Source organism: Elephas maximus, chromosome 4, assembly GCF_024166365.1.
Source record: "Elephas maximus indicus isolate mEleMax1 chromosome 4, mEleMax1 primary haplotype, whole genome shotgun sequence".
Taxonomy (NCBI): domain Eukaryota; kingdom Metazoa; phylum Chordata; class Mammalia; order Proboscidea; family Elephantidae; genus Elephas; species Elephas maximus.
Window position 1 is genome coordinate 85,816,929 of NC_064822.1, and position 17,779 is coordinate 85,834,707.

The 17,779-nt window shown below is 38.4% G+C and overlaps 1 protein-coding gene across 1 annotated transcript in view; it reads right to left on the reverse strand.

Moving 5' to 3' along the window:
• Nucleotides 1-17,779, reverse strand: part of TM7SF3 (transmembrane 7 superfamily member 3) — a 33,315-nt gene that overhangs the window by 1,806 nt on the left and 13,730 nt on the right. Inside the window, exons 4-11 of the mRNA XM_049882711.1 lie at nucleotides 14,988-15,108; nucleotides 13,857-14,028; nucleotides 9,422-9,599; nucleotides 7,369-7,455; nucleotides 5,696-5,776; nucleotides 4,749-4,901; nucleotides 1,199-1,296; nucleotides 233-395 (exon numbers count right to left, since the gene is read on the reverse strand). Of these exons, the coding sequence (XP_049738668.1) occupies nucleotides 233-395; nucleotides 1,199-1,296; nucleotides 4,749-4,901; nucleotides 5,696-5,776; nucleotides 7,369-7,455; nucleotides 9,422-9,599; nucleotides 13,857-14,028; nucleotides 14,988-15,108 (1,053 nt within the window). The remainder of the gene's footprint in view (nucleotides 1-232; nucleotides 396-1,198; nucleotides 1,297-4,748; nucleotides 4,902-5,695; nucleotides 5,777-7,368; nucleotides 7,456-9,421; nucleotides 9,600-13,856; nucleotides 14,029-14,987; nucleotides 15,109-17,779) is intronic.

The following is a 17,779-nucleotide window of genomic DNA, read 5'->3' on the forward strand; positions in this document are numbered from 1 at the left end:
CTTAGAATTTCATAACAATTGAACAAAGTTCAATTAATAGGTATTTTAGAAGTATGAACTTCAACCACATACAAATTTACATTCTTTACCCCCATGATCGTAAGTTCTCATTAACAAAAGGCTCTAATATCATTCGTATATACTGAGTTTTCTCCTTTCACCAAACTTCAGTCTGAGTCACCTAGTGCTCTTGTTAGCACAATCACTCTGGCTGCTGCCTTGAGAGACTTACCAGTAGTTTGAAAAGGCACATTTGTGAAAGCTCTGCGGAAATCCATGTTGAGCGCTCTCTTGAGTACATTCAGAGTCATGTAGGAAAGGCTCGTGTACAGGTAACTGTCAATGGCCAAAACCACCGAATAGGAGCCAACAATTCCACAAGTCAGTATGTTCAGCTGTGGAAGAGTGGAAGAATTTAGGCATCATCACTGGTAGAACAAAAGTATCTTCTCTCATCTTTGGCCTCAATCATAGAGAATCCACTCGGGCACATAAAAAGGGGCCAAATCTTGCTGAATAAAGATTACCTACAAAGATAAACTGAAAACAACCCTCAACATCCATAAACCAAACCAAACTCAATACTGTTGAGTCAATTCCAACTCTGAGCAACCCTTTAGGACAGAGCAGAACTGCCCCATGGGGTTTCCAAGGTTGGGTTTTAAATCTTTATGAAAGAAGACTGCTACATCTTTCTCCCACAGAGGGTTTGAACTACTGACCTTTCGGTTAGCAGCTGAGCACTTAACCACTGCGCCCACCAGGGTTGCTTTTGACATCCATAGTGAGGTCTTACAACACACTTTATGAGAACAAAATATTACAGAAAATATCTTCTGGTGAAAAGAACTTCCAAACTAAAGTCTAATAGCTGGACCATTCTTCTATGAACAGCTGAAAGTAATGATCCATCAAGTTGCACTACAGAAAGCCCTACCTTCTCTGCTTCCACTGTTAAAAGCATATTGCTAGTGATGACTTGCTTATAACTAGATGAAAAAAAAAATCACTGTGTGATAAGCATAAATAGAATTTCTCTTGCTTTCATAATAACAAGGCTATTTAGAATCAATCATCTCATACAAATTACCATACACTCCTCCCTAGTGAATAAAATATGAAAAATTGATGCATAAATGATCAATTGAAGGCCAAGGGCAATATAATAAATGAATCTAACTTTTGATGAAACACTTACTATTCTTAGGCAGCCCATGAAAACTACTGGAATGATAACAGCTATACAAGAGAAGGTGACCCAAAACACAACATCATCACGAAAAATCTTTAAGTTTCCTGAAAAAAAAAAAAATCACAAGTAAACAACAGGTTCACCAAGTTAATTTTCTCAGCATCTGAACACAAACATACATCAAAAGTTTAAATAACATGTTCTACATTACTTTGGTTAGTAGCGTCTGGGATCTTAAAAGCCTGTGAGGGGCCATCTAAGATGCTCCACTGGCCTCATCCCTACGGGAGCAATAGAGAATGAAGAAAACCAAAGACACAAGGGAAAGATAAGTCCAAAGAACTAATGGACCACATCTACCACGGCCTCCACCAGACTGAGTCCAGTACAAGTAGATGGTGCCTGGCTACCACCACTGACTGCTCTGACAGGGATCACAATAGAGGGTCCCGGGCAGAGCTGGAGAAAAGTGTAGAACAAAATTCTAACTCACAAAAAAAGGCCAGACTTACTGGCCTGACAGAGATTGGAGAAACCAGTATGGCTCAGTAATGAAGTCACTCCCGAGATTCACCCTTCAGGCAAAGATTAGACTAAAGGGGCACAAAAGCCCAGGGGCAAGGACTAGAAGGCAGGAGGGGACAGGAAAGCTGGTAATAGGAAACCCAAGGTCAAGAAGGGAGAGTGTTAATCCTGGCAGTCATGGCCCCCAAACCTTCTGTTGGCCCAGGACAGGAACCATTCCCGAAAACAACTCATCAGACATGGAAGGGACTGGACAATGGGTTGGAGAGAGATGCTGATGAAGAGTGAGCTACTTGTATCGGGTGGACACTTGAGACTGTGTTGGCATCTCTTGTCTGGAGGGGAGATGGGAGGGTAGAGAGGGTTAGAAACTGGCAAAATTGTCACGAAAGGAGAGACTGAAGGGCTGACTCATTAGGGGGAGAGTAAGTGGGAGTATGGAGTAAGGTGCATATAAGCTTATATGTGACAGACTGACTTGATTTGTAAATGTTCACTTAAAGCTCAATAAAAATTATTTTTAAAAAAATCACAATAAATAAAAAGGGAGAGTGTTGACATGTCATGGGGTTGTTAACCAATGTCATAAAACAATATGTGTACTGTTTAATGAGAAACTAGTTCTGTAAACCTTCATCTGAAGTACAATTTAAAAAAAAAAAAAGCTTAAATGACAACTAGGAAATACCTAGGCAAGTAGAAAAAAATTCTTACTTTCTTCGTTTAAATGTCAGTACAGCCCCCTTTGAAAGGTGTATCTTACAAGTGTGTATATGAGGGACAGGGAGAGATCAAGAACATCAATGCTCTGTACTTATCACCAGGATAATTGGAAGGTACAGTAATTCAGGAGTACCTGGATGGCACAAATGGATAAGCACTCAGCTACTAATTAAAAGGTTGGCAGTTTGAGTTCACCTACTGGCACCTTGGAAGAAAGGCCTGGCAATCTGTTTCCAAAAGATCACAGCCATTGAAAACCCTACGGAGTGCAGTTCTACTCTGACACACATGGGGTTGAAAATGAGTCAGAATCAACCCCACAGTAACTAGTTTTTTTTTTTTGCGGGGGGGCAGGGTAGGAGTAGTTCAAGCTCTTCCACTCACTAGGTCTGTGAACCTGGGCCTAGAGCTCCTAGCCCATAAAACGAGAATATTGAACAGCATCAACTCCAGGCTCTAGCTCTAAATTTCTGACTCCATGATTTTGTACTGCAAAGTAAAAATACAAATAAATGGCTATGAACTCACACCCAGTATTAATAAGCAAAATCCATCTAATAGATTTTTACTATCACAGTGTTTCCTGTGAAGCCACTGCACATTGGCAGACGTGATTTCCCTGGGCATCAGGAAAGACAAGAGCTAACCACTCATCTACTGTCGTTCTCCCCCTGCTGAATTTCAAAGTGCAGCACACTTGTAGGATGATAAACATATCAGAATTCCTGCTCATAAATTAAGTTTAAAAACCAAGAACACAAGTCCAGTGTTTAATACTGACACTGGCGCCATCATTCAGTCCATTTGTCAGCTGGCTCACATATCCTGGGCAGAGTGGGAGATCCAGAGTGAGAAGATCTGACCTCAGGACCCACGTGTTCCTTCTCTAAAGTGAACTGCAACGTGCTGCCATAAGGTGGATTACGGGCCATAGCCTCTACTTTAACTATATAGTACCAACCTTCACAAAATACACGTAACTTAACAAAAAGCCTTTCAAGGAAACCAGGGATTGAAAATAGTAGTTATGATGCAAACATGTGAAGAGCTGACCCTCTCAGAGTATAAGCTCTTTGCTATCCACATTATACAATGAAATCAATAGTAATCTAATCACCTCTGAGAGGTCAGCCAAATAGTTTTCAAATTTTAAGACTTAAAATATGGACTTTTGCACCCACTATGACTATAGGGTCACCATGAGTTGGAATCAACTCAACGGCAATGGGTTTGGTTTATGGTTTATCGCTGAGGAGACCCTCACCCCAAATGTCCTTGACCTATGAAATAGTTCACAGGCAAACATATAAAGGGTATATGCTAAAATTATTTCTACCAATAGAAGTAGTTAAAGTTTAGTGACAACTTCTCTAGGCTATTTTTATAAAGAGGGAAATTAAGAGGCCTTTCTATTTATATTATCTCATTTACTCCTCAATTCTACTCTATAAGATAGTTACTGCTCTTACAGGTGATGAAACAAAGCTTCAATAACTTGTACAAGGTTATAAGTTAGTGAGAATACTAGTGACAGAGCCAGAATGTAAACACTGGGTTTTTTTTTTTTTCTGACTTCATAATTTTTGCTCATTCTACTCATCAAAAACACACTAAACATTAGAAACTATCAACACCCCCATCCTCCAAACATTAAAAAAGGGGAGAGCCCATAATGTAGTCTTTGAGTCCCTAGAGATTTAGGGTGGGGCCCCAAATCTATTTTCAACAAACACCCCACATGAATCTGTAGGTTAGCAAAGTCTAAATAGCACTGCTCTGCATCAGACTGTCTTCTCTTTTATCTAATATTATAACATAAAAACTAAGCATATATCACAGGAATGAATCAGCCTAATAGAGCACCTCGGATGTAGATATTCTGTTTTTTGCATTTTGAAAATGTGAGTTATTGAACAACAGCAAAGAAGGTTAACTTTCAAGTTAACCAGGTTTTAAAAAAGGAGAAATTGAATTACTTAAAAACAAATTCCCAGAACCATTCCCATGCTACTTACTACCCTGGTGTTGCTGCTGTTGGTTGCCATCAGATTCCAACTCATGGTGACCCCGTGTGTGTCAGAGTAGAACTGCTCTATAGGGCTTTCAAGGCTGTGACCTTTCAGAAGCAGATTGCCAGGCCTTTCTCCCAAGGCACCTCTGAGTGGACTTGAACCACCAATTTTTCAGTTAGCAACAAGTGCATTAACCGTTTACACTACCCAGCAACTCCACTTGAATCTAGAGAGCCCAAATAAAGTCTCTCAAGCAATGAACTGAACACACAAAACGTGAGTTATGGATCTCCTACCCAGCGGAGTGAAGAACATCATGGATGAGATGAGGAACCCCAGCACTAGTCCAACACACAGCATGCAGAGCACGAGGGTTCCAAATCGCCACCATGTACCGACCAAGAAAATTCCACCAATGCTTCCCGCTATGGCTGTTAGAATCAGACGAACTGTACAAAGGGAAAAGATGAACGGATTGATCACTAGCAACAATCCCAACCCCATGCTGAGACACACAATACCACTGCCAGAGCCAGCCCCAGGCTTTCTGTTGGTCTCTGCAGTGGTCTCACGACACAAGCATGGAGAGACCCTTTTCCGGGAGGGGCCTGGTCTGAGTCGTGGAAGCTAGCCAGCAAGCTAAGCCTCACAGGACTGGTGACAGGCCTGGCCTGGCACAACCTGGAAGTTAGAGCTGAGGAAGAAGAGCTGACCAGTATTCTGTTAAATGTGTTAGGGGAGGAGAGGGTGTTTATTTTAAGGTAAAGAACATCTTAACATTTTGATTGCTGTAAATTTCATATCATTAGTATATCACATGATTTATAATCAATAAGGCCCTTCATTTCTCTAAGTACTAAGAAATTTACCATGCAGATTAAAACACAGGAAGATAAGGTCTGAATGAGTAGTTTAGAAAAGATGTTTAGAGCATAAAAAAAGACAAAAACCAAACCCATTGCTGTCGAGTCCATTCCAACTCACAGCAACCCTATAGGGCAGAGTAGAACTGCCCCATAGGGTTTCCAGGATGCTACTGGTGGATTCAAATTGCCAGCCTTTTGGTTAGCAGCCAAGCCCTTAACCACTGAGCCACAAGGGCTCTGTTTAGAGGATGGGTGGCCCTTTATTTTACACATATAATGGAATATTGGACATAATACTGCTCAGACTGTAGAAGGAAAGGTGGTGTGTAAACAGCATCTTCCCATTTGAACACTCCAACTATACAGTTTTTACTTACTATCATACTTAATAGGTGTCAGTCTTGTAATCAGTATATAAAAGAAGAATCCCATGAAGATGAAACCTATAAAGAATAATTCTGGTACCAAACCAGCAGGAAAGTAAAAGAAAACATGCTATGGTTAGGCACACTTTTTACAATGCAATTTAAGTATCTCATCTACAAATATACATTTAAACTCCCAGAATTTGCACATCAGGGCATTCAGAGAAGAAAAATTATTATCTAAGAGGAGAATTTTAGAAGTCATTGGGAGTAAATACTATTATTATTAAACAGATACAATATTAAAGTATTAACTACAGGGTATACTTTTTTAAATCTAGATCAATTTCAATTATTAAATTGTTAATTCCATAGCTCATTTTAATATATTTATACTTAATACAAGAATAGTACTTTTGTCACTTGTGTCTGATCTGAAATTACACACTAAATTTCAATAGTTACGTAGGCAAAAAAAAAAAAAAATTTTGCAAGTTAAAAAAATATAACAACATATTCCAAAACATCAGGTCAGCAAGCTTAGTAGTTAAATGTTATCACATCATCCTACACTTTGAGGAATTAAATTGTCTTCACAATACGCTCTGCCCAATTAATCATGAAAGGAGTATAGTAAGGGAGGGAAAACCAAAAACACTAGTTGCCATTTAGTCAACTTCGACTCATGGCGACCCCACGTGTGCTCCATAGGGTTTCTAATGGCTAATTTTTTGGAAGCAGATCACCCGGACTTTCTTTGAAAGCACCTCTGGGTGGACTCAAACCACCAACCTTTCTATTAGCTCTTAACCATTTGGACCACACAGGGACTCCTAATGGAGGGAAAGGAGCTGCCACTTCAAACAATTTCTAAAAGCAAGTGTAAAGAGTTTTATTACAACAGGATTATGTTCACTCTCCCCTCGAGGCTCAGTTACAGGGCTTGTTGATTAATTAAATGAAGTTTTTTTCCTTTTTAGTAACTGAGAGCATCAGTTCCATAAAAGTCAACCCAAAGAATTCCGATCGATTCAAGGGGTATAGTTTATACTGCACTTTGCTCACTGATGCGGACTCTGGAGTTCCAGTTTGGTGTCCGAACCTCCCAGGACTGAGTAAGACATTTCGATCTCAGTGTATATTGCAGCTGTGTAGCCGACGTATACAAAACCAAGTCAATCACCATCACCAAAATCAACATATATTTCTATTAAACCATCCTGATTTCTAATCTAGGCTATCTTTTGCCTACAAGCAGATCTAGCAACTGAAGAAGTCTGCTGCACAAACCAAATTTTATTCCCCTGTTAATAAGAGGAGCTTGCACTCCATTGTTAACAGAAGGGATAAAAAATAAAAATGCAAAGCAACTCAGCAAAATCTTTACGAGAAAAACCCAGCCACAAACCTATGAAGATAAGTAACTGCTTACTCTCCTTCCAAAAAAAACCCAAACCCATTGCTGCCGAGTCAATTCTGACTCATAGTGACCCTACAGTACAGAGCAGAGCTGCTTCATAGGGTTTCCAAGGAGCAACTGGTGGCTTCAAACTGCTGACCTTCTGGTTAGCAGCTGAGCTCTTAACCACTGCACCACCAGGACTCCAGGTCATAAATCCCCCAATAGTGTTTAAGAAAAAAGACCACAAGGCATATAAAGAGCCACTACATCAGATGTATAATACCTGTTTTCCAGAATCTGTGTCCAAAGAAACAAATGAAGAGACCAAGCAGGGCAAAGAGAGTAAAGAACACTTTGGTAGATACTCTTCCTAAAAACAATGAAAATGTAGTGGATAACATAAACAATTTGATACTTTGTATTTAACTAATAGACAAAAGCTTCATGAAAAAAGGAAACTGACAATGATTTATTACATACATATATAAAATTATTTTTTAAATATCCTTGCCACCACTAATGAATATTCACTGTATCTATAACATTGCTACATTGACTATTCATTGCTGCTATAACAAAAGAGAAATCAAACAATATATGCTTCCTGAGAGAGGTATACAACACTACCTATGACATATTCTTGCAGAAAGAGAGTAGAAGAAGAAGCGGGAAAAGAAGAAGGAAGGAGGCAGGAAGAAAGAGAACCTGCCTAACGCAAATAATTGTTTCTTCAACAAATAAACTGCCAGGAAAATAAGGGGGTGCGGGGGGAGAGTAATAGATATATCAACTAAATGTAATATATAGACCTTACCTGAAACTTAATTCAAACAAACTTTTAAAACCAATTGAGACCACTGATGATTTCCATTGCCTGGAAATTTGATGCTATTAAGGAATTATTTTCAATATTTCTAAGTGTGTTAATGGTATTGTGGTTATGTTGAGGGAAAAACAGAGCTCATCTTTAAGATATACATACTGAAATATTGGTGAGTATTTGTGAACAAGATGATGTCAGGGGTTTGCTTTAAAATAATGCAATAATAAAGGAGGATGGGAAGTCAGAGAAGAAGGTGGGAGTATAGCTGAAGCAAGATAATGGCAATGAGTCAAAAACTGTTAAGGCTGGGTGATGGGTATATGGGAGTTTGTTAAAGTTTTCCTAATAATAAAAAAGTTTAAACTCAAACATGCATTAAAATAAAAGAACATGTATTACACTCTAACTCACACAAGTACAAACTACCTTTATATTACAACCTTATCAATTATATATATATTGTTTGGGGAAAAAACATTATAATAATAAAGCACAACAGTAATATGCTTCATGATGTCAACAAATCCCTAATTCCATGACCTTTAATAGGCACAAATTTAAACATAAATAACATTAACCAAAAACCAAACCAAACCCATTGCTATTAAGTCAATCCCAACTTACAACGACCCTACAGGACAGAATATAACTGCCCAACAGGGTTTCCAGGGCTGTAATGTTTACGGAAGCAGACTGCCGCATCTTTCTCCCGTGGAGCAGCTGGTGGGTTTGAACTGCCAACCTTTTGTTAGCAGCCCAGCACTTAGCCACTGCGCCATCAGGGCTCTTCATAAACATTACTGTTCAAAAGTGGAGCTTATTTAAGAGAAGAACCTGCTCACTAACTTGCCACCCTCATAACTCCTTAGAGACAAGCATAAAAAGATAATTCCAAATTAAAAAGAAAAACACCTGTACTATTTCACAAGCTAATGTTAACAAACCTACCACAAATCAAAATAAGTTAAAATGTTTTAGAGAGCTCAGATGGAGATACCATAAAGACATACATTTAAATAAGAAACACAGACAGATGACCAGAATTTGTAGGCCCTAACATATACCTATGTATCACTCTTCCAAGAATGAAGATTACAAATGAAAGAAGATTGAACAAAAGATTAAAACTCCACGTTCTACTATTTCAGACCTGTGGTTGATTATCATTTTAGGATTCAATCTTTATACCCAAAATATGGAGTTCACTGGGATGATTTTTTTTCAAATGAAAATTTGGTGGAAGTTTCCAGCAAGTATAATCACCAAAACGGCAAGGTCTTCCAGCCCAATAAAGACTGACCTAAGGACTGATGGGCTACCTGGTTGTTAACTGCTATATCCCCAACAACTAGGAAAGAGAGTGGAATAATGTGAGGGGCCTAAAAGATATCTGTTGAATGAGTGAATGAAAAATAGACAAAAGCATTTTTAGTATTTTTAAGTTCTCTATTAGTTGATATAGATCTACAAAGCCAAAGAAAATTTTTTCAAAGTTTAAATCCATAATACTTACCAAGGGAAGAACAATTACCCTCCATTGCCTTAAAGGTGCAAGCGTATGTGTGAACAGGAACATAAGCAGCAGATGTATTTAGCAGTGGGTCCCAAACAATGACATTATAAATTACACCTTGTGCCCGGAGAGAGGAGAAGTAAATACTTGTCTTATCATTAGCTGTTAGGGTAACCACCTGAAGCCAAAAATAATGCATTATCGGTATTTACATTAAGAAAAAAAAAAAGCTACTTTAATTCCATGTGATATTAAATTATAATTCTTGTTTAAAACACACACCAACCCTTTAAGCTTTGTCAAAGGACTACCCCACACAGTTTGTGTGTTAATATGAACAAGCTCTTAGACAAACTGCTTCTAAAGTTTTTGTACAGTGTTAAATGTTATTAACTTATGTAAAATATGATGGATATCATGTGTAAATGCTAGTTAGGACGAGGCAAAAAGAAATTTTTTTCTCATCTACTAAACTGTAAGCCACATATGGACAAGGGCCATGTTTATCTTGCTCAATAATCTTTCCTCAACACTTAGTGCAATGCCTGACACACAGTAAGTGCTCCATAAATGTTAGCCATTACTACTAGCTCTGTAACTGGCATACACAATGTTTGCTAACATCTTTTAGAAAGTATCCACTAATTTTTCTCTAACAGGCTGTGAAATAAGAAAATATTACATGTGGATGTGTTATATAATAATTCTTAACTTCCCATTTAAAGTTTTTTTTTTTCAGATAGGTAATACATACACTAGAATAACAGACGCTCTATATAACTACAATACATAGACATGTTCCTACTAATACAGAAATGAGAAAAGTAAAATATCAGAGTTTCCAGAATAAAATAATTATGAGCTTCCCAGAAGACTTCCACAGTTCAGGAATATCCTGCTGAACCATTTTGAAGTAAGTTAAAAATATCATGCCATTTCACTTCTAAATACTTAAGCATGCATGTCCTAAAACAGTGTTTCTCACAAGTAATGTGCCTAAGAGTTACTGGGAGATCCTGTTAAAATGCAGACTTTGATTCTGTAGGTCAGATGTGATACCTGAGATTCTCGTTTATAATAAGCTACCAGGTAATGCCAATGCTATGCACCCGTCTACTCTGGGTAGCAAAATACTAAATATAAGGATATTCTGTTACATAACACAATACCTTGGCTCATCTAAGAAAATTAACAGTAATTTCTTATTATCTATTTAATTCATGGTCCATATTCAGATTTTCCCAAGTGTCTTTTACAGCTTTTAACCAAGTTCTTAACCAAGAGCTAACCAGATTTCATACTTGCTGTTTATCTCCAAACTCTGTTAATGTGGTACAGATCTTCCCATCATGCTCTTCTACCCACCCACCAGCAACAATAATGACTTCTGAAGGATGGAGTCAATTATAGAATATTCCACAGTCAGAATGTGTTATCAAATTGCGTTCACGGTATCTAACTTGTTCCTTTACCACCTGTATTTCCTATAAACAGGAAATCCAACAGACTGAATTCAGGTTAAAAGTTTTTTGTAAGAATACTCCAAGGCAATGGTGGTTATTTCATACTGCATTACATAATGAGTATGTAATGCACACTGACCCACTATCAGTTAAGTGAACTTTGACCACCTGGAAAAGGTGAAGACCACCAGATCACTTCACTCTAAAGGTAGTTTTCCCTTTTACTCTAAAGGTAATCAGAATTAATCTGATATTTTATATTATATCCAATATAAAGAAGTGCTTTCTCTGATCAACTAAGGATGAATTACAGTTTCCTCTTTTAAAAAGGCAGAGTAAATTCCTTCCCTTTACCAAATTTGAGCATAAGGATTTGGTGTAAGCGTCATCTCCAGTGGTAGCAACTGAGTTTTTTCTTTTTTGTTTTTAACTTCAGCATGGGCTCATTTTTATTCATGGCTTACAATCAATCATGATCATTATTTTTTTTTTTTTATTGTACTTTAGATGAAGGTTTACAGAACTAGTTTCTCATTAAACAATTAGTACCCATATTATTTTATGACATTGGTTATAGAGGTGTGAACCTCAGTAGTGACTTCATTACTGAGCTAAAAGGGTGTCCGGGGGCACTTTTGGGGTTTCTCTAGTTTCTGTCAGGCCAGCAAGTCTGGTCTTTGTTTTTGAGTTAGAATTTGGTTCTACATTTTTCTCCAGCTTTGTCCGGGACCTTCTATCATAATCCCTGTCAAAGCAGTCAGTGGTGGTAGCCAGGCACCATCTAGTTGTACTGGACTCAGTCTGGTGGAGGCCATGGTAGATGCAGTCCATTAGTCCTTTGGACTAATTTTTCCCTTGTATTTTTAGTTTTCTTCATTCTTCCTTGCTCTCAAAGAAGTGAGACCAGTGGAGTATCCTAGATGGGCGCTCACAGGCTTTTACGACCCCAGATGCTACTCACCAAAGTAGAATGTAGAACATTTTCCTTATAAATTATGTTATGCCAATTGAGCTAGGTGCTCCCCAAGACCATGGTCCCCACAGCCCTCAGCCCAGTAATTTTGTCCCTCAGGGAGTTTGGATGTGTCTACGGAGCTTCCATGACCTTGCCTTGGACAAGCTGTGCTGGCTTCCCCAGTACTGTGTACTGTCTTACCCTTCACCAAAGTTACCACTTATCTATTGTCTATTTAGTGTTTTTCCATCCCCATCCTTTCTCTCCCTTGTAACCATTTCCTTTTGCATGTAAACCTTTACATGAGTTTTTACAATAGTGGTCTCATACTTGTCTTTTTGTGATTAACTTATTTCACTCAGCATAATGCCCTCCAGATTCATCCATGTTACAAGATGCTTCACAGATACATCATTGTTCTTTATCGCTGCATAATACTCCATTGTGTGTATGTACCAGTTTTTTTACCATTCATCTATTGATGAGCATCTAAGTCGCTTCCATCTTTTTGCTATTGTGAACAATGCTGCACTGAACATGGGTGTGGATATGTCTATTCCTGTGGTGACTCTTATTTCTCTAGGATATGTTTCTAGGAGTAGGATTGCTGGATCATATGGTATTTCTATTTCTAGCTTTCTAAGGGACCCCATATCGTTTTCCAAAATGGTTGTATCATTTTGCATTCCCACCAGCAGTGCATAAGAGTTCCTATCTCCCTGTAACCTCTCCAACACAATCATTATTCTTTGTGATGCCTGAACTGCCCCAAAGTTGGCTAATGCCCTTTAAAAAGGCTTCAGAGTTCTACTGACATACCTTCGTTAGTCTTTGAGGGTTTCTTTGCATTCTGGAGCATTTAACTTGCTTTTCACTAGCCTAAATAGGCCCTGTTATGAGATCTTATATTCCTCATGAGAATAAAATTGGTCTTGAATATTTCTTACTTAAAAAGGCAACTGATACGCTTTACCAACAGAGCTTCTCAATTCATAAGTAAGCAAACCAGTTTTCTTCTATGTTGAGTTTCTCAGAAAGAAATTAAAATCAACCCCCACCACGAAATTAATGTAAACCAGCAAGAATTTTCAGCAAAAAGTGGGTAGAGAAACAAGCAGAGAAAAAGCTCTGCCTTATCATGGAGCAATAACATCCTAGGGGACCCCCTCAACAAAATGAGATCTTGCTCTGCAATGCACATTGCCCCTAGTCTATCACATGTGCCCTATTTCAATCACTTTCTACATAATCAAGTTCTCTATCAACCTTCCAAGAAGAATCAGAGTAGTCTAGAAGAATTCCATCCATCAACCACTAGACTGATGAGCAACCTTGTATATTATACAGCTACCTTTCACGATATAAAGATAAAAATCCTGCCCTCCACAAAAATGATCTATAGCAGTGAGTCTCCAATTTTAATGTGCATAGGAATCACCTGAGAATCTTATAAAAATGCAAATTTTGATTCAGTAGGTCTAGGTACTAAGAGTCTGCAGTTCCAACAATCTACTAGGTGATCCCAATGCTACTAGTCACGTTCATACTTCAGAGTAGCCAAGAGTGTGGGGCTTGAAAGCTCAAAGAATGTTTTTGCTCCAAATTAGAGACTCTGAATTTGGGTTCAAATATTAATGCTAATGTGTATAATCTTGAACAGTTCCTCATTAATTTTTCTCAAAACACTACATTCCTTACACTTGTCAAAAGTTTTATCTAATTTATGAGACAGAGTGGGAGTACACCCACTTCCACCCATATCTCAAGAATACCAAGGCACATATGTGTTTGCAACTAGAACTTAATATAATTTAAATGCATCTCCTCAACAGCCAACACCCCCTTGGGATATCATTAGCAGACTCCCAAGACGATGAAGAAATAAAAGAGAATAAAATGATTATCTCAGAAGGAACAAAAAAACAATAAAGCAATAACCTTCTGGTAGCTTCTCCTCTTCTCAGCACTTACAAAAGTGTCACAACGTAGCCACTCAAATCACAAGAATCAGATTTACCTTGACAGCATTGGCCTTCACCTGAGGCACCTCGACCATCCTCTGCAGATGCTTCAGCAACACCTGCTCAGTGAGGTCATTCTCGGGCAGAAAATACTGATAGACATCATACCGCAACCTCCACCTAGAGTCCTGGCCCATCCCAACGTCACATGGCGGAGGGTCTGTGCCTCTAAAGTCAACCAACAAAACTGAACATCAATCTCTTGCGGTGCAAGTTCCATCTATAAAGAGGAACCAAAGCTCTAATTTCATACTCTTGCAACAGTTCCAATTTAACAGTTCACCTTTTTCAGAGGCGATAACCGGTATTCGGAAGAAAAGTAACACGCTGAGAGGCTGTGAGGTTAAACGATCAGATTCCGCTATCAGTCAGGCCTAGAGGCAAAACCAGCTTTACCATTTGTTAGAGGTATGCATGTGAGCAAGCCACTTAACCTCAATAACCATGAGGGAGCCTCTCTGTAAAATAAGAACAACTGGCCCTTCTTCATAAAACTGTTAGGATTAAACGGCAAAAATTACATAGCACTCAGCATCACGGATGAGGCACAAGCGGTTGCTGTCAAGTCGATTCTGACCCATGGTGAGGCCATGTAAGTCAGAGCAGAACGGTGCTCCGTGGGGTTTCAATCGCTGATTTTTCAAAAGTAGGTCACCACGCCTTTCTTCTGATGTGCCTGTGGGTGGATTCGAACTTCCTACCTTTTGGTGAGCAGAAGGAGCACTCAAATGTTAGTTGTTATTAATATTAAAGTAAAAACTGAGGCAGAGTTTAGCTAAAATAATAAAGCCCTTATAAAAATATAAAAGTATTTTAGGGCTGCAGAATGCTTTCTATATTTAAAATTCTTTACAGAAATTAAGCTATACCTGCGAGCTCAAAATAGAGACTTGGCATCTGGCTATTCAAATAAAAAGAGTTGATAAGAATGGAGGGGGAAAATATTGTGAATAAGAACTCAAATATTAGTAACAATATTTAAATTATACCAATTCCAAACAAAAAAAAATTAAGCCAATTCAATTTTACTGAAGAGACCTACGGATTCTGAGACAGTTCCCTGTATCTACACAATAGCTACTCACACATGTTCTAAAAGCAGTTTAGGAGACGGGAGACAGACATACCTTGCATAGCCTAGGTTTGCTGGAGCAAATTTGATGCTCGTTTCAAAGAAATTATACTCCATGTAAATGTTGGGATCGATATCTAAATCAAACTCCAAATTACAGCCTCCAGGGACAGGATCTAAATGAAAAATAAATAACAAGCTACTAAAAAAAATTCTGATATATCTAAATCATACTCAGAAAAACAGAACTTTCATCTTACAAGAATTTCCCAGGTAAAAGTTAAACATTCTTCAGAGCTTCTAGTTTTATACTATCTCATGAACTAAGGTTAAAGAGGTTAAGGTTAACTGGAGTTAAGAGATCTAAAGCAGGGGTCAGCAAACCTTTTCTGTAAAGGGTCAAGCAACAAACATTTTAAGCTTTGTGGGCCTGGCAGTCTTTGTTTCAACTATTTCACTCTGCTCCTGTGGGCAGCCATAGACAATATGTAAATGAATAGGCATAGCCGTATTCCAACAAAACTTTACGTACAAACACAGGCAGCAAGCTGGATTTAGCTCATGGTCTGTAATTGGCCAGCCTCTTTAGAGTAAAAAGGTCAGAAGAGACAGATTCCTGAGCTGGGGTCCAAGGATGGGTTTCAAAAGCTCCACAAACATCCTAAAATTATAATGTCAAATATTGAGTTCATGCATTTCCTAGGGGGAGAAGTTTTTATCAGACTTTGGGTGTCTGTGACTTCAAAAAGCTTAAGAACATGGAGATGAAAAAAAAAAAAAAAACTGCCAAAGAGAAAAGAAATTCTGTGGGTAATAGAGGAAGGGGTGTCTGTTTTTCACATGCTGTTCCCACCAGAAAGGAAGACATGGTGTTATTGTCACAGCTGGAATCGTCTTTGCATATACACAAAAGAGTAAAAATAAAAGACTCCAAGACCTCCAAGAGTTTACAGGAATAAGAGCATTTGAGTACTTAATTAAAAACAAAATTTGGATATTTCATTTCCACCAATAATGTGGCCAAAGCAGTTCTTCTTTTCTTATTAGAAATCCTATTTATGACCTTTACACACGACAAAATTCAAAGTAACCAGACATTAGCTCAACTCCACATGAAGAACCGTATATGGTCCACTCTGGTGGCATTAAGATAGAACAGGGTAAGCCAATTTAAAGATTTATAAGATCACAAACTTCATACACTCATACAATCATTCCCACAGTTGGCTCTTAGTTTCCACAAACTTTTGGAATTCTGATGGTTGACTTCCCCTGGCCAGATCTGGAATGGAGATATGCAGTGCGAACTTATGTTTCAACGTCATATGGAATCTTCCTCAAAATTCTGTGCTGTTCTTTCGGACTCTCCTTTTCCTGCATTTCCAAATATTTACTACATTTTAGAAAATGATATACATTCTAATTGAAGCTCCAGTGTTCATAATTTTGCTTTGTACATTGTACTTTCATGGAAGGTCAAAGATACCGTGGTTTTTCACCAAGTACCATTTTGCTACAGATCACATTTTCTCTCTTCAACTTTGGTAACTTTTTGTATTCTACCTCTTTTACCAGCCATTGTTCCTTCACTTCTGCTTTACCACTAAACTTTTTAAAAGCAGTCTAAATTTCCTTACTCATATCCATTCTTCAATCTCTGTAATCTAGTTGCCATCCATACTGCACCACTAAAATGACACTCATTAAGGGTCACCGTTGACTCTTAATTGCCCTATCATATAGACATTTTCAGTCACTTCTCTTGACCTCTCTGAAGCGTATTATTTACCACTTCTTGCTTAAGGTGCAGCCTCCTGGCTCTCCTCCTACCTGTGCAGCTACTTCTCAGTCTTGGGCCTATTCCTCAGCAGTCAGTATCTCCCAAAACAGCATCTGGCATGTGGCAGGCACTATGACAGCATTTACTGTTATTTTTTTCTTCTAAATCTCTAACTACACTCTAGACAAACATCTATTTCGTGATGGTTCCATATCTAACCTCACCTCTCCACTCTAAGTCCCTATTTTAAACTACCTACTAGGCATCTCCATCTGGATGTCCTATAGGAATCTCAGATTGTATCCTAAAATGAAATTGCTATCTCCCCATCCAACTCCCGAAAACATTTACCACCACCACAAGGCTGTTCCTACATCTGTTGTGCATCACTATCTATCAGCTGCCCAAATGGGAGGTCCGGGCTACCCCCTCTTATAATCCATAACCACTGGTCATTGTGTCTTATCAATTCTACCTTCCAAATATCTCAAGTCCAGCCCTTCTTCTCCATCTCTTCTCTTGTGGTTCAGATCCTCATTTCTCACTTTGACTCCTCAAAGGTGTGCTGATACTCCTGACTCTGCTAGGCCCTCTTCAATCCACCTCACACTGCTTCTAGAGTTTGCTTTCTAATAGACAAAATGGATTGCATCATTCCTCTGCTTAAAATTTCTCTATGCCTCCTCTGGAACCCACAGAACAAAGTGCAAACCTCAAATGGTATACAAGGCCCACACCCACTACTCATCATTCTCCAAATTTACCATTCTTCTTCCACATCTTCATGACATTGAGCTTACTGCTTTCTCTGCCTAGAACAGCCAACTAACAGGTGAAGGACTATGTCTTATCTTTCTATTAGTGTTTCCCCAAGGTCTCTTTAAATGTTTTTAGGATGAAAAAATTTATTCTCTTAGTCACTACCTGGGCTTTCAATCATTATGCCAATTCTCTGGTTCCCTTGCTATTAAAACCTGATTCAATCAATTATACTTGTAATAAGCACTTTAAAAAATAGTTTCCTCTAAAATTTCATCAACATGTCCCATATTACCCATCTTTCTGGA